This window comes from Dromiciops gliroides, chromosome 4 (assembly GCF_019393635.1).
Source record: "Dromiciops gliroides isolate mDroGli1 chromosome 4, mDroGli1.pri, whole genome shotgun sequence".
Taxonomy (NCBI): domain Eukaryota; kingdom Metazoa; phylum Chordata; class Mammalia; order Microbiotheria; family Microbiotheriidae; genus Dromiciops; species Dromiciops gliroides.
In genome coordinates this window covers 198,752,584-198,775,263 of record NC_057864.1, presented here as the reverse complement: position 1 = coordinate 198,775,263, position 22,680 = coordinate 198,752,584, and the positions used below count along the sequence as shown (strand labels likewise).

The following is a 22,680-nucleotide window of genomic DNA, read 5'->3' as shown; positions in this document are numbered from 1 at the left end:
CCGCCACATTCAGTTACGTGACCCTATATGGGGTTGTGACCAACAGTTTAAGAAGCCCTGCCATATACAAATGAAATCATGGGTTCGGTATCTATCCCTATAGTGAGATATTCAGTTTGATTATTTAGGTTTTAGAAGAGAGTATTTTTATTTTGTTCCATTTCAGAGAAAGAAGAGAAGGTGTTGGGCTGCCCCTTCATCTATATAGTCCGAAAGGATATAGATGTTTACTCTCGTATCCTACGGAAACTTTTCAACGAGTCCCATGGCATCTTTGTGGGGCTCCAGAGGATTGAGGAAGAATCAACAGGAAAATCCAGGAAAGCTCAGTAAGTAGCTTGTTGAAGGAAGTGGCAACTCACATTTATCTAACTCTCTTCACAATATCCCTTGAAGTAGCTAATGCCTATATAATACCCATTTTGCAGATGAGAAAACCTAGACTTTCCTGAGGTTACAACAGTGTCGGAGTTGGGACTGTAAGCTAAACCATCTCATACTAAATCAAGTTCTCTTCCCATTATGCCAGGTTGACTCCCTGACAAGCCAAATGAAATAACTCCCAACTCATTGCTTAAGTTGAACTTGTTGCAATGGATAGTAAGATTTTATAGGCTCAAATTTTTCTGGACTTTGAGAAATGTAAATTATCTAAAAAAGAGATTATCTTAGTTGCATGCCTCTGAATTACTTGTGCATCACCCCAGGCCATCTTTTTCTAAGAGTTAATTAGTTGGGGATCAGTTTTTTAAAGTGGGGTTTTTTGGGGGCTATAACTCTTTCTTACCAAGAGAACAGAAAACTAGGATGGAGCCATTGACCCTGTGCTGTGTTGAGGTTAGTTAGTTATCACATGGTGCCAGTAATGAGGGTAATTTCCTATTATGCCTTTTAGGTATTTTTACATAGAAAAATGACTAGAGATGTACCCTGGCCTTCCTTCTTATAAATACTCAGTGTTGGTCTTAGGGGTCTCAACAGGATGGGTCAGTGGAAGCTATCACCACAACTGGAAAATGACTCAGAATTCATATCCTATTAGGTGTGCTGTTGCATCACTTACATATGTGACCCATCCTGTGGACTTTGAATCAAATTGCCCTGATTCTTTTTTGGGTATTGGGAGGAGGAATGGAGTATAGGAAGAGGGAAATAATAAGGAATTGGATTTTGTGGGGTATTTTTAAAATGTGCAAGTCATTTAAAAAGTTTTTGTTTTGACAGGACAGACACTGCTTGTTTTTTTCAGGGCAGTTGGGGTTAATTGACTTGCCCAGTGTTAAGTGTCTGAGGCCACATTTGAACTCAGGTCCTCCTGAATCCAGGGCTGGTGCTCTATCCACTTCACCACCTAGCTGCCCCCAGGACAGACACTTCTTAACTAACACCCAAACAAGTTCCTCACAGAATATGTGTGTGTATACATATATACACATATGTGCACACACACATACATACACACACATACATACACACACATACATACATGAAGTTTGTTGATGCTTTTAACAGCCATTTCTATAATAAAACATTACATTTTAGGTCATTCTCATTACTCAAACTGTTAAGCCAGTTAAGTGGTAACAGCAGAGAAATAAATGCAAAGCTAAAACCCCATACAAATCTGAAGGTTAAGAAAAGGCAAACTTTAGTCATGGTGTAAATGGATGAACTCACAGTACCTACATAGCTCTTGCACCTAGAGGGTAATGATTTCATGTGGAAACCAATTTTATTATAAGTAAGGTTTGATGGGTAACTTGAGATCTCTAAATGGTGATGACAATAATGACTACTCTGAGGCTTAGGGGGGTCACTTGCATGGTGAAGGTGTTTCTTGTGTAAAAAAGAAAAAAGTATAAGCATTTTGAACCTGGCCAAAACATTTTAGCTAACAAACAAAAATCCCTCATATCAGAATGAGAATCAAGAAGACATCTTTTTTATCAATTGAAGCTCCTTAGTATTTAAACTCTTCTGAATGTAAAATGCATTTTTTTCTTTAATCTTCAAGTTCTAGATTTTGGTTATGACATTCCTGGGATTTTTCATTGTGGCATACAGAGTATATAATACAGTTAAGCAAAATTGCCTAGTATAGTAATTGAAACTGATACTATGTGTCACTTTATGCTTTGTAGTTTACTATTTAGTAACAAAAATTTGGTAACATTATTCATTTTATGTGGCCTGACTTTAACCTTTTAATTTTTTTCATTTACATTGTTATAGCTCCATTTATTCTTTGGGTTCTGCTTTCTTCATACACATTTTAGACAAATCCTTGCAGAACATTATTTTTAAAAATAATACTTTTTTTTCGGATTGCATGGGAAAACAATTTTTACATTTAAAAAAAAATTTGAGTTCCAAATTCTTTCCCTCTCCTGCCTTTTTTCTTGGGGGGGAGGGGTGAGGCAATTGGGATTAAGTGACTTGCTCAGGGCCACACAGCTAGTAAGTGTCAAGTGTCTGAGGCTGGATTTGAACTCAGGTCCTCCTGAATCCAGGGCCTGTGCTTTATCCACTGTGTCACCCAGCTGCCCCCTCTTTCCCCCTTTCTTCACTCTTCCATGAGAAAGTAAGTAATTTCATATAAGTTATACATGTGCAATCATGCAAAACATTTCTACTTTAGTCATTTTGTGAAAGAAAACACAGACCTCCAAAAACACACAAAAAAGTGAAAAATAGTAAGCTTCAATCTGCATTTGGACTCCATCAGTTCTTTCTCTGGAGGTGGATAGCATTTTTTAACATGAATCCTTTGTAATTGTCTTGGATCATTGTGTTGCTGAGAATAGCTAAGGCATTCACAGTTGATCATTATTTAATATTGCTGTGACTGTGTATAATGTTCTCCTTATTCTGCTCACATCATTCTGATGTTCACGGAAATCTTCCCAGGTTTTTCTGAAAGCATCCTGCTCATCATTTCTTGTTATTTGTTATTTGTTTGGTTGTTGGTTGTTTTTTTTTTGTGAGGCAATTGGGGTTAAGTGACTTGCCTAGGGTCACACAGCTAGTAAGTGCTAAGTGTCTGAGGCCGGATTTGAACTCAGGTCCTCCTGACTCCAGGGCTGGTGCTCTATCCACTGCGCTACCTAGCTGCCCCCCTGCTCATCATTTCTTATAGCACATTTCTTACACCATTACAAGCATATACTACAACTTATTCAGCCATGTCCCAGTTGATGGGCATCCCCTCAATTTCCAACTGAATGCTTTTTGTAAAAAGGCTTTTTTATTCTTTACAGATTGGTTCGAGTGAGTAAAAACTATCGGTCAGTTATAAGGGCTTGTATGGAAGAAATGCATCAAGTAGCAAGTAAGTCTTTTGTGATGGGAGTTGAAATGATATTTATGATCAATATGAATTTACTTTTGTTATAGCATCTCTCTTTTTTTCCTCAAAGCCTCTGATAATGAGGCCAACCCTTCTACCATACCTGCCCTTGATTCCATTACTGTCCTTTTCCAGCAACTTGCCCTGTTAATCATCCTTTCTTTCTCATTTCACACTCTCCTTACCCACTGGTTCCTTCCCTACTGCCTTCAGATGTGCCTCTGTCTCCCTTTTCCTTAAAAAAGCTTCACCAGATCCTTCCATCCTTTCTAGTTATCTGTTTCTTTTCTCAGCAAAATTTATAGAAACAGCTTTTAGCACTCATTGCCTCCACTTCCTCTCACTACCGCCCTTTGTATTTGGCTTCATTCAACTGAAACTTCTCTTTTTAGTTACCAACAATCTTTTAATTGTCAATGGTTTTTTCCTCAGTCTTTACCTTCCTTGACCTCTCTCCTGCATTTGATACCATTGATGATATCCTTCTATTGGATGTGCTTTCCTCTTTGCTCACAAATTTCTTTTGGTTTTCCTCTTACCTGTTTGAGCTCCCCTTGATTTCTTTTGCTAGCTCAATCATCTGTGTCATGCCTGCTAAAAGTGAGTATTCCCCAGGTGTCTGTTCTAGGCCTTCTTCCATCCCTATTCTCTCTCTCTCTCTCTCTCTCTCTCTCTCTCTCTCCCCTCCCCTACTTCTTCAGCTCCAATGAGTTTAGGTATCATCTCTTAGATCTAGAAATTCAGTCCCATTGTTTCCCCTGAGCTCCAGTCCCATATCACCAGTTCCTTATTGGACATTTCAAGCTGTATGTCCCAGAGACATCTTAAAGTTAACATTTAAAACAAGTCATGGGGCAGCTAGGTGGCGCAGTGGGTAGAGCACCGGCCCTCCAGTCAGGAGTACCTGAGTTCAAATCCGGCCTCAGACACTTAACACTTACTAGCTGTGTGACCCTGGGCAAGTCACTTAACCCCAATTGCCTCACTAAAAAAAAAAAAAACAAAAAAAAAAACCAAGTCATTATCTTTTTCTTTAAATCTAGGCTTCCTATTTCTGTTAAAAGTAACATTATTCTTAGAGTCTCCAGTTTTGCAACTTCACTGTTACCCTCAATTTGTGATTCTCCCTTATTTCACATGTCCACAGTCGGTTGCTAAATCTTGTCATTTCTCCCTCCATAATATTTTTTGAATTTGTTCTATTCTCTGACTGACAGAAACATTGTCCCAATATTTTCTCTTATCACTTCTTGCCTAGCCTATTGCAGTGGCCTCTTTGCTGCCATCCTCCATGCAGTTGTCAAAGGGATTTTCCTTAAGTGCAGATGTGACCTGGTCACTTTCTTACTGATGGAGCTCTACTTTCTTTCTATGCCTTGGCACTGATTCTCCCCCATGTCTAGAATGCACTCCCTTGTCACCTTCGCCTTATAGAATTCCTCTTCAAGTGGTAGCTCATGGGATACCTTCTATATGAAACATTCCCTAATCCAATTGCTAGATCCCTTCCACCTCCCTTCCTACTACCACACACACATACACACACACACACACACACACACACATTATTGTGAGAATTGGAATGATACCTCCTGCTCGGAGCACTCCCCCCCCATGAGGAGAAAGCATGTGATTTAGAAACCATGTGACTTTAGTGTCCAGAAGTTACATCTATAGAACCACCTGTGGGACCTGTCAGTCAGAGCCACCAGCCAATTAGCTTGGAGCTGTGTGTGTGTGGATGACCCTGTTTCCAGTTTCTCAGGAGACTTCTGAGAGAAGCTGAGGAGTGAACAGGCTTTTTTGGTGGGAGACATTGGCAGGGGAGGATGAGACAGGCAGGATAGGGAGAGCAAGCAAATTTCATTCTTTATCCACATGTTTCTCTTTACTAACACCTAATATACTTTGTTTTTTTGTTTTTGTTTTGTTTTTGTTTTTGCTGGGCAATGGGGGTTAAGTGACTTGCTCCCTACTTCTGCAATTCTAATAAATTGATCAATCAAAAAGCATTGATCAAGTACCTACTGTGCTAGGCTCTAAGAATACACAGACAAAACATGAAACAATCCCTACCTAACAGCATTACATTCTATCATGTAAGACAACATGTACATATAAAAACATATACAGAATAAATTTAAAGGGAAGAAGTACAATTTATATATATATATATATATATATATATATATATATATATATATATATATATATATATATATATATATATATATATATATATATACATATATATGTATGTATCTATAAGTACTCTAAGGGGTTAAAATTCTAGCTATGATGTCTAAAATTTTTTTTTTGGGTGAGGCAATTGGGGTCAAGTGACTTGCCCAGGGTCACACAGCTAGTAAGTGTTAAGTGTCTGAGGCCAGATTTGAACTCAGGTCCTCCTGAATCCAGGGCTGGTGCTCTATCCACTCACTGTGCCATCTAGCTGCCCCTGATGTCCAAAATCTAATAAGTGGTCGCCTTAAATTAGAAAACGTATAGCACCAATCTTTGGGCATTAGGCATTTATTAAAGTATATTAGGGGTGGGGCGGCTAGGTGGCGCAGTGGATAAAGCACCAGCCCTGGATTCAGGAGGACCTGAGTTCAAATCCGGCCTCAGACATTTGACACACTAGCTGTGTGACCCTGGGCAAGTCACTTAACCCTCATTGCCCCGCAAAAACAAACAAACAAACAAAACATAAAGAATTGCAGAAGTAAAATTTAGTGAGCATGTCAGTACTTTACATCCTCTCTTTCTGTGATATACAATCCCGTAGAAGGTACATCTTTGGAGGGCAGTCATCTTGGCCACATTTTTCCAAGTTAGAGCCTATTGAGTTGATGAATAATTGACAAATAAGGCCAAAGGGCAGTGGTGCTCAAAGTTACATTAAGTTTGGTGCTGCATCTGCAACAAGCATTAATCAGAAGAGCCAAAACATTACTGTATGCCTTGTAAAAAGTCCCGCATAATATAATATTCTGTTATAGTACCTAGTGGTCTTAAACAGCTGTATGTGGACAAGTCAGGAAACTTGAGAACCATAGTGTTCATATCACTGATCTATAGTAGAGGGATGTAAGATATGTTAAAAATATCTATAATGAAAAACACTTATTTAGATGGATCTGTGACCTCATCAATGTGGGTATTCACAAGTAATAATATGATCCATATCTGCCCTCTGATCCTGAGAAATTCTTGTCCATGTCTTTCCAAAATTCCTTCATGGAAAGATCTACCCAGAGTACTGGACACCTTTCTCTGGGCCTTTTAATATTTTGTGGTACCAGTGAGGGCTTGGGCTATCCATCTGCTGGACATATGCTGGGAGAAGGGTGCCATAGGTCCATGGTTATGTCCAGTCTTGTAAATGATTTGGGAAGAATAACCAATAAGGTGTCAGTGCATGGCTCCTCGATAAATGGAAACCAGTACCTTTTATATTTACTGCATCTGTGCCACCAACTCTTGTTGCATCTATTTTATACTTTTTTTTCTTTTTGAGGCAATTGGGATTAAGTGACTTGCCCAGGGTCACAGAGCTAGTACACATCTGGGGCCAGATTTTTGAACTTGGGTTCTCCTGACTCTAGGGCTTTTACTCTATTCACGGTGCCACCTTACTGACCCTATTTCATATTCATATGTTTGACAGTCATAGACCTGCCCACTACCTCCTCTTCTAGGCATACTTGTTCTTGGTGATGTCTTTTATGCCAATTCTTGCATGCTAGTCATTATTGGTACTATGCTACAACTTACTTAACCCCCATTATGTTTATTTTTTAAATGTTTTTATTTTTATGAAATTTTTTTCATTTTTTTATTTTATGAAAACTTCCTTTTTCTCCCTCCCATCTTCCCTTTTCCTCTCATTTGGAAAACAAAAATCAAAATAAAACCCCATAACAAGCATGTATAATCAAGCAAAACAATTTGCCACAAATTTGTTATGTCAGATTTTTTAAAAAGTTCCGCTCTGCATTCGGAGTCCATCACCCTCTTATCAAGAGGTTTGGATTGCATGTTTTATCATAAATCCTCAAGAGCTGATGGCTGGTCATTGTGTTGATGTTAAGTCTTTCAAAGTTGTTTATCTTTACAATATTGTTATTACTGTATAAATTATTCTTCTGGTTATGCTCACCTAAGTCTCCAGCAATTCATAAGAAACAATTCAGGTTGGGGGCAGCTAGGTGGCTCAGTGGATAGAGCACCAGCCCTGGACTCAGGAGGACCTGAGTTCAAATCTGACCTCAGGCACTTAACACTTACTAGCTGTGTGACCCTAGGCAAGTCACTTAACCCCAATTGCCTCACCAAAAAAAAAAAAAGAAAAAAATGAAAGAAACAATTCAAATTTCTCTGAAACCATCCTCTAAAGGATTTTTTTGTAATACAAGTATTCTGTCCTATTTATGTACCATACCTTGTCCAACCATTCCCCAATTTAATGGATACCCCCTCAATTTCTAGTTCGTTACTACTATAAAAAAGAGGTACAATAAATATTTTTGTACATCTGGGTCCTCTTCCTTTTCCTTTGATCTTTTTGAGATACAGACCTACTGGTAGTATTGCTGGTCCAGCTCTGTCTTTCCCTTGCCCTTTGAGTCACCTGAAATTTTCATTCTTCTGAGATAATGGTGTAAAATCAAATACAAATAATCAAAAGAAGAAATTATTGATTCTAATAATAGCAAGGTCAGAGAGAAGTCCTATAACAAGTTTCTTGGGAAAATGGTAAAGTTGCTGCTTATTGAAAATGTTTTTGTTTGTTTGTTTTTGTCAGTTGCTGCTCAAGATCCAGTCTGTGGGCGTCAGTATAGTAGTCAGGTACAGTTGCATCTATTATATCTATACCACTAACTCATTTTTTCAAAAACAATATTTTATTTTTCTCCCCAATTACATGATTTTTTTCACTTAATAGTATTTTTCCACTTAGATGTAAAGATAGTTATCAGCATTCATTTTTGTAATATTTTGAGTTCCAAATTTTTTTCCCTCTGTCCCATTCCCCCATCCCAAGACAGTAAGCAGTCTGATATAGGTTATACATGTACAGTCATGTCAAACATATCTATCTCCACATTAGCCATGTTGTGAAAGAAGTATCAAAAGAACAAAAGGGAAAAACCATGAGAAAGAAAAAAATTAAAAGTGAAAATAGTATGCTTCAATCTGCATTCAGACTCCATAGTTCTTTCTCTGGATATGGATTGGAATTGTCTTGGATCATTGTATTGCTGAGAAGAGTCAAGTCTATCACAGCTGATCATCACACAGTGCTGCTATTACATTTTTTAAAGTTTTTAGTTCCAAATTCTATCCCTCCCTTCCCTGCCTCTTTCCTGAGATGTCAAGCACTGCAATATAGGTTATACATGTGCAATTATGTAAAACATTTCCAGGGGCAGCTAGGTGGCGCAGTGGATAGAGCACCGGCCCTGGAGTCAGGAGTACCTGAGTTCAAATCCGGCCTCAGACACTTAACACTTACTAGCTGTGTGGGCAAGTCACTTAACCCCAATTGCCTCACTAAAAAAACAAACAAACAACAACAACAAAAAAACATTTCCATATTAGTCATTTTGTACAAGACAGGAAAGAAAGAAAAATAATATGTTTCAGTCTGTATTCAGACAATATCAATTATTTCTCTGGAGGTATAGCATGTTTCATCCTGGGATTTCTTTGGATTGTCTTGGATCATAGAAATGCTGAGAATGGCTAAGTCATTCACAATTCTTTGTTGTACAGCATTGCTGTTACTGTGTACAGTGTTCTGGTTCTGCTCATTTCATTTTGCCTCAGTTCATGTAAATCTTCCCTTATTTTTCTGAAATCATCATGCTTGTCATTTCTTAGAGCACAGTAATATGTCATAACAATCATATACCACAACTTGTTCAGCCATTTCCCCAGTTGATGGGCATCCCCTCAATTTCCAATTCATAGCTACTACAAAAAAAGATGTTATAAATATTTTTGTACAAATAAGGCCTCTTCCTTTTTAAAAAAATCTCTTTGAGATACAGACCTTGCCTTTCGTGAATTGCAAAGGGTATACATAGTTTTATAGCCCTTTGGCCATAGTTCCAAATTGTTCTCCAGAATGATTGGATCAGTTCACAACACCACCAACAGTACATTAGTGTCCCAGTTTTCCTACATCCCCTCCAACATTTATCATTTTCCTTTTTTGTCACATTAGCCAATTTGATAAGCATGAGGTAGTACTCATCTGGAAAAACAAAAGGACAAGGATATTAAGGGAATCAATATTAAAAAATGTGAAGAGAGGTAGTCTAACTGTACTAGATCTCAAACTGCATCATAAAGTGTTAATTATCAAAACCATTTGGTACTGGATAAGAAATAGAGTGGTGAATCAGTGGAATAAATTAGGTACACAATATATTATAGTAAATGACCATAGTAATAGACTATATGATAAACCCAAAGATCCAGTCTTTTGAGACAGAAACTTCTTTGTTTGACAAAAACTACTGGGAAGGGGCAGCTAGGTGGTTCAGTGGATAGAGCACCAGCCCTGGAGTCAGGAGGACCTGAGTTCAAATCCAGCCTCAGACACTTGACACTTATTAGCTGTGTGACCCTGGTCAAGTCACTTAACCCCAATTGCCTCACCAAAAAAAACAACAACAAAAACTGAAAACAAAAAACTACTGGGAAAATTGGAAAACAGTATGGCAGAAACTAGTTATAGACCAACATTTCATACCATATACCAAAATGCGGTCAAAATGGATACATGATTTATGCATAAAGGGCATAAATAAGCAAATTAGGAGAGCAGAGAACCTGTCAGATTTATGGTAAGGGAAGAATTTAGGACTAAACAAAATATAAAGAGCATTATGAAATGTAAAATAGGTAATCTTGACTATGTAGAATTAAAATTTTTACACAAATAAGACCAACCAAAATTAGAAGGAAAAGAGAAAATTGGGAGTAAAACTCTTCAAAAAATATCTCTGATAAAGGCCTCATTTCTCAAATATTTAGAGAAACAAGTCATTTATAAGAATATAAGCCATCCCCCAACTGATAAATGGTCAAATATATGAACATGCAGTTTTCAGGCAAAGAAATCATAGCTATCTATAGTCATATAAAAATTGTTCTATACCTCTAACATTTGTTTTATACTCGAGTTCTTAAATGGAATTGGCTGGCCCTTCTCCTTAACTCTGTGGTAAGGTTCTTGAGAGCAGAGATTGTTTTATGCTTGCTTCCTCCTCTCAGAAAAGGACTTTGCATATAATAGGTACTCAGGAAATATTGTTGATCAATGGAAATATCCTAAATTTGCCAGGTGGATATAGTTGTGACCTGGGATAGAGAGTTGAGTTCTTAGTTTCTAGCCATATAGTTAGTATGGTGTTAGCATTTTCACCCATTTTCAGATCTGTTACTTTCTTTTATTTTTGGGGAGGGGGGCAGGTATTGAGCGTTAAGTGACTTGCCCAGGGTCACACAGCTAGTAAGTGTCAAGTGTCTGAGGCTGGATTTGAACTCAGGTCCTCCTGAATCCAGGGCTGGTGCTTTATCCATTGCACCACCTAACTGCTCTCAGATATGTTATTTTAATAATATATCTTGGTCTTAAGCTGGGGACTTAAATAGAAGTGTTCTATTTTGTCTTTTCTCTAATCATTAGAAAGGTTTTAGGTTATTTACCCTACCTGGGACAAGAAGATTAATTTTCAGTTTATTTTAATAGTGATAATTGTTATTTATCCATCCTATGTGCTCTGCCAAATTCAGCAAAACATTTATTTTCTCATGCACGAGCCTTTCTGACAGCTTTATGGTTCAGTTCCTGCTCTGTTCCATTATTATCACAGAGTGATTTTTCTTAATTCAAGTCTATTCTTGATTCTCCCCCTAGGTTTCTATTCTTTCTGCAATGGAGTTGATCTGGAACCTTTGTGAGATCCTCTTTATTGAAGTAGCCCCAGGTGAGAATAATGTGATGCTAATATAAAAAGTTTTTAAAGATCATTGCTCTTCTCCCACCTTTACCTTCTGTTTCTATTTTGTAGAATTTCTTGCTTAAAGTATTCTTCTCATCTTTCATCCTTTTCCTCAGTTAAATGTAAGCTGATTAAAGGCAGGGGCTTTCACTTTTTTTTGTCCTCAGTGCCTTGTACAGAGTCTTTCATGTTACTTGTACATTGTTGATTTTGTTGGTGAATTTTCATCAGTTTCACCATCAGATGCCTTAACTACCAAAAGGTGTATGATATTTTGCATAGCACTGAATGGAAAGAATATTAATGGTACAGTTAAGACCTTCTAGGAAATTAAAATATTAGGTAGATTCTCTCTTTCCCCAAAAGAAAATATGTCCTTCCTTCTCATATTTCTTATAGAATGTTTTCCATTGCCCTCATAACATTCTACCTTATATTTATGTGTCTATGTCTTATCCTTCTTATTTGATTGTAGACTGGTAGGTGGGGGACTGTTGTAAATTTTCATCTTGTATCCCTTGTTCCTAGTACCGTCTCTGCACACAGAAGCACTTAGTAAATGTATATTAAACTGAATTCAGGTCAACGTCCAGGGAATTTTGGAGATTTTCATATATTTGAGTGGAAAGAAGGGAGTTTAACTCTGAGAATTTGATCCTTGGCGTCATAGTTGCTTGTGGGGCTTAGGGTGAGGATAACTGATGCTGCAAAGGGCCAATTGGGATTTCATTTGGGGGGCTGGGGCATTAGTCATAGTGGTTCACATCTCTTTATTAATGGCCACGGGGCTTAATTTGATAGCTAAAAGTTAGGAAATAGAGGCTATGGATGTATAGGAGCCGGTTTCACTTCTGCTTCTGGCACAGTGATTTTTAGAGATCTGCTCATAATAACCAAGGGCATGCCAATAATATTAATTGATAATTCCTCATAAGCAGCATCTCTGCCTTAACTTCTTCATCTCTAATGTGGGAAAATGAAAGTGATTACAGAGGAAGCTTGTGGATTAATATGTGACTGTAGTCTTTACTCCCAGCTGGCCCTCTACTCCTTCACCTCCTTGACTGGGTCCGACTACATGTGTGTGAGATGGATGGATTGTCAGCAGACGTTCTTGGTAGTGAAAATCCAAACAAACATGAGAACTTCTGGAATTTGGTGAGAACTGAATACTAGCTGGCTCTCTCTTCAGAACTTTGGTACCAGTTACTCTTGGGTGGGTCTGTAAGCCAAAAGCCATGTCCTATAGATAGTTATTATGACCAGTTGATAGTATTGACTGTAGAAATATTTTTCATCTTTTTTCTCCTGTCCCAGAGAAAATTTAGATAGTTGCTTTAAGGTTATAAAACGATTTCCTCATAACAACTCTGAGAGAGGTAGTTTGAATGTTATCATTTTCCTTTTCTCCCTCCCACTGTTCCTGCCTGCCTAGAATCCCTAGGGTGGGAAAGACAGAATAGTATAGGAAAACCTACCATAGGGCATACCGTTCCCCATTGCCTTCGCTTCAAACCCCTCCCCTAACCTAGAGCTTCCAGCCAATGGGAAAACCAGCCATTACAAGAGGTGCATCTGCCCTTTTCTTCCCTTCACAGCCTTCCCCTACCCCAGACCTATCAGGGCCACTGGGCAGCAAGAAGACCACCACCACTGAGGGCATCCTTTCTCCCGTGTCTTCCCTTTGTCCTCTCAGTTGGCTCCAGGCTAGCTAGAACCTATCTGGTTGGCTGAAGTAGAGAAGAGCCTTCCCCCTTCCTTTCTCTCTGTCCCTGGCTCTCAGCTACCTAGAACCCCTTCAGGCTGCTTGACTGCTCACATCATTCTGATGAGATGAGAATCACCAGCTGTTCTTACATTTGAGATGGAAGATCTACCAGGCCTTCTATCTGCCTTCCAGTTTCTATTCTGAGGTCCTGCAGGCCTTACCATGTGCTTTGTCTTTATCCTAATGCAACCTGAGGACCCCCTGGGCCTTATCATTTGTCAGTTGCTGCACCCTTGGAAACTTCCTTTTTATATCTTGTATTCCCCAGTTAAGAGTGTAAGCTTCTGGGGCAGCTAGGTGGCAAAGTGGATAGAGCACTGGCCCTGGAGTCAGGAGGACCTGAGTTCAAATCTGGCCTCAGACACTTGACACTGGCTGTGTGACCCTGGGCAAGTCATGTAACCCCAATTGCCTCATCCCCCCCCCCAAAAAAAAGAGAGTGTAAGCTCCTTAAGAGCAGGAGCTTAACACATAGTAAGTATTTAATAACTTTGAATACTAATGCTTTTTCATTCATTTTACAGATAAGGAAACTGAGGCTTTGGGAGGTGTGATTTTCCCATGATCACATAACTAGGAAATATTAGAGGCATAATGGGAACCTAAATCCAATATTCTGTTCACTATCCCATGCTGTCCTTGGAGAGACTCTTTTTTTGGAGCTTGTGGGAGTCACAGCCTCTCCTCCGCCATCTTGGCTCCGCCCCCGGAGAGACTCTTTTTTTGATATGTAATCAGTGAAGATCAGCTGAAAGGAATTCATAGTTAAATTTAGAATATTTTTTAGAAAGAAATTCCCTCCCTCTAAGACCAGTTCCAAATTCTATTAAGTCTTGCTAAAGCCTGATTAGGTGGCAGCAGGGAAGAGTTCTCTCACTACAGTGGATAGTGAAGACCTTTTCCAGTCGCCACTAGGGGATTCATGACAACCTCTGCTAAGGTGTGGTGCTGGATCTGGAATCAGAGGATCCAGGTTTAAATTTCAGCTCTGTTATTTAATAGCTTTATGACATTGGGCAAACCACTTAAGCTCTTTGGGCCTTGGTTTCCTCACCTGTAAGTGGAAAGAATTGGACAAGATATAATTTCTAAGGAATCCTGTGATCCTGTCAGGGTAGGGAAGAAACCTGTCCAAGACAATAGGTGAACTTTGGTCTGCTTTCTTTTGTTACTGAAAGATAATTAAGAATCAGTTCTATTTAAAAAACTGGAATTTGGCCAAGGGGTTAGCATTAGGACTTGTTCCTGAACTTTTGTTGGTGCAGAGATTCCTCTGAGGTAAGGGAAAAGTCCTTGTTGGACTGCAGAAGTAGATCCATGGAGCTAAAGACTTTATTTAGGGAGATAGCATCCCCACCTCAGAACCAGTAGGGGGGACTCTGGCCCTCCTGGCTTCCTATGGATAGATGGACTTGGGGTCTCTTGCAGGCAACTCTCTTCGTGCTGCAGGGCCGCCTGGACGAGGCAAGGCAAATGCTGTCCAAAGAAGCTGATGCTAACCCTGCTTCAGCCACCATGTGCAAAGTCCTGGGAGACCTGATGAGGACAATGCCTATTCTTAGCGTAAGTAGAAATAGCCTCATTACTGGGCAACATGTCTATATCAAGGAACCAACCAAACGGGGCTGTGGGGAAATTGCCTTTTTTTTTTTTAAGTGAGGCAATTGGGGTTAAGTGACTTGCCCAGGGTCACACAGCTAGTGTTAAGTGTCTGAGGCCGGATTTGAACTCAGGTACTCCTGACTCCAGGGCCGGTGCTCTATCCACTGTGCCATCTAACTGCCCCTTGGGAAATTGCTTTTTAAAAACTTTTGTCTAGGGGCAGCTAGGTGGCACAGTGGATAAAGCACAGGCCCTGGATTCAGGAAGACCTGAGTTCAAATCCAGCTTCAGACGCTTGATACTAGCTGTGTGACCTTGGGCAAGTCATTTAACCCGCATAGCCTTTGTTACTGCTCTTTTTCCCATTGTTTTCATTTCCCAATGTTGCTCCTATCCTCTCACATAAAGTAGAGCCCTCCCTCACTAAAATATAGTTAAGTTAAAACTATGTATCTAACAAGATGCCTCATTTTTCACCTGTAATCTGCTGAGAAGTGGAAGGAGACCTATAAAGTCCTGACTGGTCACTGCTCTGATCAGAATCCTGAAGCTTTTCAGGCTTGTTTTCCTTGACATTATGGTCATTGTGTAAATGGTTCACAGAAAACCAAATTTCTCCGAATTCTTCATATTTGTTGTTTCTTGCAACAATGATGTTCCCATGTACATGCACCAGTTTGTTTCACCGTTTCCCAGTCTATTTATGGCCATCTGTTTTGTTTTCAGGTCTTTACTTCTACAAAAAGTGCTGCTATAAATATTTTTGTACATAAAAGATCTCTACCTTTTCTTTAACCTATTTTGGATATATGCCTAGTAGGGTTATTGCTGGAGAGAAAGGGGAGAGGAAGAGAACTTTTCATAATGAGCCCTTTTCCTTTGTAGCCTGGCAACACACAGACATTGACAGAACTGGAGCTGAAATGGCAGCACTGGCATGAGGAATGTGAGCGACATCTTCAAGATGGCACCTTTGCTTCTAACCCTCACTTGGAGTCTCTCTGCAAGGTCTGTGGGCAGGGACCTGGGTAGACTGTCAGTGGACTTGTAGCCCAGGAGTTCTTCACCTGCTTTAGCAGTCCAGGAAGTGTATGGACACATCCTGAAAATAACATTTCTTATTTATTTATTTATTTTCCCCTTTAAATGTAAAGATAGTCCATCACAGTAGATCAACACTCAATGTTGATGATACTGTGTACAATGTTCTTCTGGTTCTGCTCATCTCACTCATCATCAGCTCATGCAAGACCCTTCATGTTTCTCTGAACTCCTCCTGCTTGTCATTTCTTACAGCACAATAGTATTCCATTGTATTCATATACCACAACTTGTCCAGCCGTTCCCCAATTGATGGGCATCCCCTCAACTTCCAAATATTTTTTTACATGTGGGTCCCTTTCCCCTTTCCATGATTTCTTTGGGAAAAAGACCCAAAAGTGGTATTGCTGGGTCAAAGGGTATGCACAGCTTCAGAGCCCTTTGGGCATAATCCCAAATTGATCTCCAGAATGGTTGGATCAGTTCACAGCTCCACCAACAATGTATTAGTGTTCCACTTTTTCTACAGATTCTCCAATATTTATTATTTTCCTTTTTTGTCATTTTAGCCAATCTGATAGGTGTCAGGTGGTACCTCAGAGTTGTTTTAATTTGCATCTCTCTAATCAGTAGTGATTTAGAGCATTTTTTCATATGGGAATAGATAGCTTTGATTTCTTCATCAGAAAACTGCCTGTTCATATCCTTTGACCATTTCTCAATTGGGGAATGACTTGGATTCTTATAAATTTGATTTAGTTCCCTATATATTTTAGAAATGAGGCCTTTATCAGAAGTACTGGCTGTAAAAATTGTTTCCCAGCTTTCTGCCTCCCTTCTAATTTTGGATGCATTTCTTCTGTTTGTACAAAAACTTTTAAATAACATTTTTAAAAGCATAAAATAAATACATAGGACAACAGAGGAAAACAGTTATATAGCTTTACAAACAAGTTTATAGTCCTCCAGTTAAGAACCCTTGCTCTGCCTGGGTAGTCCACCCCAGCAGTAAGAGCAGAGCATTTGTTCTCTCAGAGGAAAAAGAAGTGTCCGGGAACCATCCAGAGGGAGACATGCATGTGCCCTTGTCCTGGGGTCAAGAACTGGTCCTAAGGGGAATGGACTGTGCTGAGCTGACAGAAGCCTCTTCTCTTAGATCATGCTAGGAGATGACCGCGCTTTACTGGAGCAAAAGGAACTTCTCAGTAACTGGTATCATTTCCTGGTGACTAGGCTCCTCTACTCTCACCCCACAGTGAAACCCATTGAACTGCACTTCTATGCCCAGGTAAGTCTGAGGTCACCACGTTATGAGAGAAAGTTGTGGGCTGAGGATCCTGTAATCTGGAAAAATCAGGGTTTTATTATTTAAAAGAATGTTTTATTGTTGCTCTTTTTCTTGATGTCACAGTTATTACTTCCCCCTTCCATTATCAGACGTTACTTTGTAACAAAACAAAAGCATCTGATATAGAAACATTGTCTTAACGATCTATATAATATTCTATTCTAGTAGATGTCTACTTCTCTGTTACAGAAGGGTTATGTTTCATTCTATCTTCCCTTGGACATTTGTTTGTTTTCCCATTACTCAAAATTCAGCTTCATTTTAGTGATCTTTTCATTTACAGTGTTGTGGTAACTGGATAATTCCCTTGATTCTGCTTATTTCATCTTACATCAGTTAATACAAATCTTTATTTCTCTGTATTTTTCACATTCATAATTTCTTATTGTACAATGATTGATAATCCATTAGATTCACAAACCATGATTTTGTTGTTTTGTTTTTGTTTTTGAACCATTCCCTAATTAGTGAGCACTCACTTTGTTTCCAGATCTTTGCTATCATAGAGTGGTTAGGGATATTTTGGCATCCCTTGGACCTTTTTCCTGTCATTGTCTTTTCTGGGTTATAAGCCCAAGGATGGGTTTGCTAGGTATGGAATATTTAGTTTTCCTGCATAATTCTCATTTGAAATCCAGAAGGTTAGACCACTTCACAGTTCTATCAGCACTGAATTATTGGGTTACCTAGGTGGTGCAGTGGATAGAGCACTGGCCCTGGAGTCAGGAGGACATGAGTTCAAGTCTGGCCTCAGACAGTTACTGGCTATGACTCTGGTCAAGTCACTTAATCTGATTGTCTCAAAAAACCCAGCACATTATGGTGCCTATCTTCCCACATCCACTTCAACATTATTATTATCTTTTTTCATTTCTACCAGTTTGTGGAGAGTGAGGTGATGGTCCTTTTCCTATTGGTGATTTAGAGCATTTTAGGGGAGGGTGGTCTTTAGTTTGCAAAATTTCTTTTGAAGTATGTTAATATCCTTTGATCATTTCTATATTGAGGAATAGCTCTTGGTGTTATGTCAGTTCTCTGTTTTGGGAATCAGACTTTTATTGGTGATGTTCCTTCTTTGTTGATTTTATTGGAACAAAAGCATTTTAATTTTATATAGTGAAAATTTACCATTTTGTCTTTCATAAAGTTTTCTCTATTCCTTATTAAGAATCATTCCCAGGGGCAACTAGGTGGCGCAGTGGATAAAGCACTGGCCTTGGATTCAGGAGTGCCCGAGTTCAAATCCAGCCTCAGACACTTGACACTTAACTAGCTGTGTGACCCTGGGCAAGTCACTTAACCCTCATCGCCTAGCAAAAATTAAAAAAAAAAAGTCATTCCCTAGCCATAGTTGAGTACTTGATCTTGTTCTCTTCTAATATTTTTTATGAGTGACCTTTTATATTCAGATCATACCATAAGTGTTGGCCTAATTCTAACTTCTGACAAACTTCCTTTCAGTTTTCCTAGAAGTTCTTTTCAAAAAAGGAGTAGATTCCAAGGTGGTGTAATTGGGTCCTCTTGGGGTAAATCCCATCACCTTTCCCTGGGGTTCCCAACTTTGTACCTTAATTTTGCCTTTCCCCAGTAACCTTTATCCACCCTTGTAATTGAGTTCATATTGTAACCTCCCCCACAGTCCAGCCTAGATCTCTTTCTGGGAGGTGACAGTAATCCAGAACCCTTGGACAACATTTTGATGGCAGCCTTTGAATTTGACATTCATCAAGTCATCAAGGAGTGCAGGTAGGAATCATTCTGGTCTTCTCTGTCTCTTACCTCTCGCCAGTTTCTCTCCCTCCCAAGTAAGTTGGGCCCATCTGTCTAACTGAAGGTGATAACTTTCCCTGGTAAAAGGGGCAGCCTTCCTGAAGAGTAGAAATAAATGGAGCTACCATTATATCCAAGAGAATAGGAAAGATCTCTTAAGGAAAAGCTGCCCATGTTGAGAATGTTTTCAAATCTCTTCTAAACTACCTACCCTGTCTCACTTTTGCATTGATATCTGCCTCTACAGCATTGCCCTGAGCAATTGGTGGTTTGTTGCTCACTTGACAGACCTACTTGATCACTGCAAACTTCTCCATTCTCACAACCTCTAGTAAGTGTGGCAGAGGGTGGTGGCAGGGAATGGGCACTCTTATGATGCTCTTGAGAAGCAGTGAATTGGATAAGCGGGGATGGGAGCAGAGTCTGGCTAACGGTTTAAAACCTAAGACAGGCTTTGGTTGCTAATAATCTCACAGTGAGTTTTATTTCAGTTTTGGTTCCAATATGCGAGAATTCCTTCTGCTTGAATATGCTTCAGGACTGTTTTCTCATCATAGGTAGGAATACTTGGGCAGGGTTGGGAGTTTTTTGGGTGAAATTGGGAGAGGAGTGGCTTGGACTGTTTTCTTATGCAGCCAGCTACCTACTAAAGCAATGCGGGATCTAAAGGACATTTATCTCAGCTGCTAGTGCCTAGTTTGCCCAGAATAGCAGTTGGACCTACCCAGGGTTGCCCCATACCCGTTTTTTGGGGGATTTTGTTTTCAGCCTGTGGCAACTAGGTGTGGATTACTTTGACCATTGTCCAGAGCTGGGCAGGGTTTACCTGGAGCTACATATTGAGCGGATTCCCCTAAACACAGAGCAGAAGGCTCTCAAAGTACTTCGGATCTGTGAGAGGCGGCAGATGACTGAACAAGGTAAGATGGGCCCTCTTCTTGACTGCTTTTATTCTGTGGTGAATCAGTGAACCATTGGTACCTATCATTCCCCTTGTATTCAAAACTTCAGGGTGGGGATTAGGTCATTAGAAGGGGTCTCTTCATTGTCAGTCTGGACCAGCTAGATATTGGAAATATAATATGGGGAGTGCAAGAGAGTTCATAATCTATAAATGACGACATGCTTATGAGCTAGAACCAATCAGGGATCAGATTTACTAAAAAAACACATTCCACCTCTGTTTAAATAGTCCTTACTTTTATGGGAATTTGTATCTGGCAGCCCCAGTTTAGCTTCTGTAGCATGGCCTAACATATAGAGTGCTGGTGTTGGAATCACAAAACCTTATGATCCAGTTCCATTTCTGATACTAGCTGTGTGATCCTAGACTGATTCTTTAATTGCAGCAGGCCTGAATTCCTTAGGGAGCCAGTACACCATATTTTGGGTTAAAATTCTGCCTTTGCCACTTACTACCACTGTGACCTTGTCACTTAGTTTCCTCATCTGTACAATGAGGTAGACTGATTACACAGTTCTTTCTAGCTCATGCTCCAAACAAAATTGAAGATTTCTCCCTTCCTGTCTTCTTTCAAGCCTCTTCTTTTCCCACCAAAGGATTTAATCCAAACTTAGATGTTGAATCATAAAAGTTTAAGATACTATCTTTCCGGGGCAGCTAGGTAGTGCAGTGGATAGAGTACTGGCCCTGGAGTCAGGAGTACCTGAGTTCAAATCCGGCCTCAGACACTTAACACTTACTAGCTGTGTGACCCTGGGCAAGTCACTTAACCCCAATTGCCTCACTTAAAAAAAAAAAAAAAGATACTATCTTTCCCAGGGGTTCCTCAGGAGTCAAGAATAGTTTTCAAGACCTAAAGTAACAAAATCTGTTATGTTGGGATTTCAGGCACTGTTCCAAACATTGAGGGAGACATATTGGAGGGCCTTAGCGGTCCCTCTGTTGCTCCTTAAAATGCATTATTTGGTAGCCATTTCCTAAGAACTATTCTGCTGGATACTGTGGTATTGGGTGTTTGTGGGCAGAGCAATGAGATGACTATGACACTGAAGATTTCCAATCCTGTCTTTGACATTCCTATACATAGAGCACAGTGGGGATAGGCCATGCAGGAGTGGGAAAGGAAGTGCCCTGTTAGGTATGGAATGGATCATCTAGAATCTGCTATTTATCTTCTTCCTTTTGGAAAGTTCGAAGCATCTGTAAGATCCTTGCCATGAAAGCTGTCTGCAACAACCGCCTGGGCTCTGCCTTGTCCTGGAGTATCCGAGCCAAAGATGCAGCTTTTGCCACCCTTGTCTCTGATAGGTGGGTCTGGGCAGGGCTTTTTTCCTCATTCTTATGAACAGTTGGCTAGGGGGAAGTGCTACAAACCTTTCTTAGGGCTTAATGTGGTATTTGAGGAGGGAAGAGTCCCTACTGCCTTTGACTTCATCCAGGGTATTTTTCTATAGGTTCCTAAAGGATTATTGTGAACGGGGCAGTTTCTCAGACTTGGACCTCATTGACAACCTGGGCCCAGCTATGATGCTCAGTGACCGTTTGACTTTCCTAGGTATCTCCCAGGGGCTGCTCATCATGCTCAGAGGAGGGTGCAAATGGTGTCTCAGTCATTGTCTGCCTGGGCTTGGAAGACTAGGGACATCCTCTGTTTCAGTAAAACATGTTAGGATCTTGGAGCCACCTCCCTGCTCCATGTAGTAGCTATTTGGGGGATGGAAGGAGAATGGGAGACAGACTCATCTTTTTCCTGCAACATGAGGATGAAGTTCTTTGTAATTAGTAGCACCTGTAGTTTTCCTAAATCCAAGGCCCTTTTGGGATTTGTCATCAATCTGACTTTATTTCTCTTGGATCAATAGGAAAGTACCGTGAGTTTCACCGGCTTTATGGGGAAAAGCGCTTTGCTGATGCGGCCTCACTGCTGCTGTCACTGATGACTTCCCAAATTGCCCCTCGATCCTTCTGGATGACACTACTGACTGATGCCCTTCCTCTACTAGAACAGAAACAGGTGCCAGCCCACAATGGTCTTTCCCCTCTGTGAATTTTGGTACTTTAAGGAGTTGATACCACACAATCCAGTGATTATAATTTGTCATTAAAGGCAAGAACTCTTTTTAAAAAGATCTTTGCCTTCTTTCAGGATTTAACCATATCATTAGCTACAGACTAGATGTTTACTGTTTCTTAAACTAATTTGACTTTGTGAGGACATCTGTCAGCTGAGACCCTGCCTTTGAATTATTAACAGCTTGAAGGGTTGGGTAGTATGAATTTGAGAGCGATCAGGTTCTAATTAGCAAGTGTCCTGCTGACTGTACCTTTATTTTGAGAATTACAGGCTTGGCCTATGTTAGACTTTGATGGTCTCTGGTCAAGAAATGTAATCAGACTTCTCTCCCCCTGCTCCAATCTTCCTTAGGTCATCTTTTCTGCTGAACAGACCTATGAGCTGATGCAGTGCTTAGAGGACCTGACGACAGGAAAAACAGAGCCCAGAAATCTTGAGGGCCAGAGACCCCAGGTACTTGGGTCCCCATTAAGGTGGGAGGCTTGCACAGTGGGGGAGGAGGAGGCTGTGCCTAATAAACTGTGTTTCTAGGAGGATGACATTGAGACGACCAAAGTGGAAATGCTGAGACTTGCTCTTGCACGAAACCTTGCACGGGCGATTGTGAAAGAGGGAACCATAGAAGGCTCGTGAAGTGGTCAAAGGAGCTGCCAGGACCTTTACTTTGTGCGGCACGGTGTTTTTTCTAAAAATAAATGCTTTCTTTTTACAAGTAAAAGGACTTTTTTTTTTTCAGTCAGGATGGTGTG

The 22,680-nt window shown here is 40.0% G+C and overlaps 1 protein-coding gene across 2 annotated transcripts in view; it reads left to right on the top strand.

Moving 5' to 3' along the window:
- Window positions 1-22,649, top strand: part of NUP85 (nucleoporin 85) — a 30,861-nt gene extending 8,212 nt beyond the window's left edge. The window contains exons 3-19 of one of the 2 annotated variants that reach the window (XM_044002124.1): window positions 167-329; window positions 3,258-3,328; window positions 8,154-8,197; window positions 11,280-11,349; window positions 12,401-12,522; window positions 14,561-14,695; window positions 15,620-15,742; window positions 16,932-17,063; window positions 18,763-18,869; window positions 19,141-19,224; window positions 19,385-19,450; window positions 19,662-19,813; window positions 21,048-21,165; window positions 21,312-21,412; window positions 21,720-21,871; window positions 22,283-22,384; window positions 22,463-22,649. In XM_044002124.1, the coding sequence (XP_043858059.1) occupies window positions 167-329; window positions 3,258-3,328; window positions 8,154-8,197; window positions 11,280-11,349; window positions 12,401-12,522; window positions 14,561-14,695; window positions 15,620-15,742; window positions 16,932-17,063; window positions 18,763-18,869; window positions 19,141-19,224; window positions 19,385-19,450; window positions 19,662-19,813; window positions 21,048-21,165; window positions 21,312-21,412; window positions 21,720-21,871; window positions 22,283-22,384; window positions 22,463-22,564 (1,844 nt within the window). In that variant the 3' untranslated portion in view covers window positions 22,565-22,649. The remainder of the gene's footprint in view (window positions 1-166; window positions 330-3,257; window positions 3,329-8,153; window positions 8,198-11,279; window positions 11,350-12,400; window positions 12,523-14,560; window positions 14,696-15,619; window positions 15,743-16,931; window positions 17,064-18,762; window positions 18,870-19,140; window positions 19,225-19,384; window positions 19,451-19,661; window positions 19,814-21,047; window positions 21,166-21,311; window positions 21,413-21,719; window positions 21,872-22,282; window positions 22,385-22,462) is intronic. The other variant, XM_044002125.1, reaches the window with a different exon arrangement.
- The last annotated feature ends 31 nt before the right edge of the window (window positions 22,650-22,680 follow it).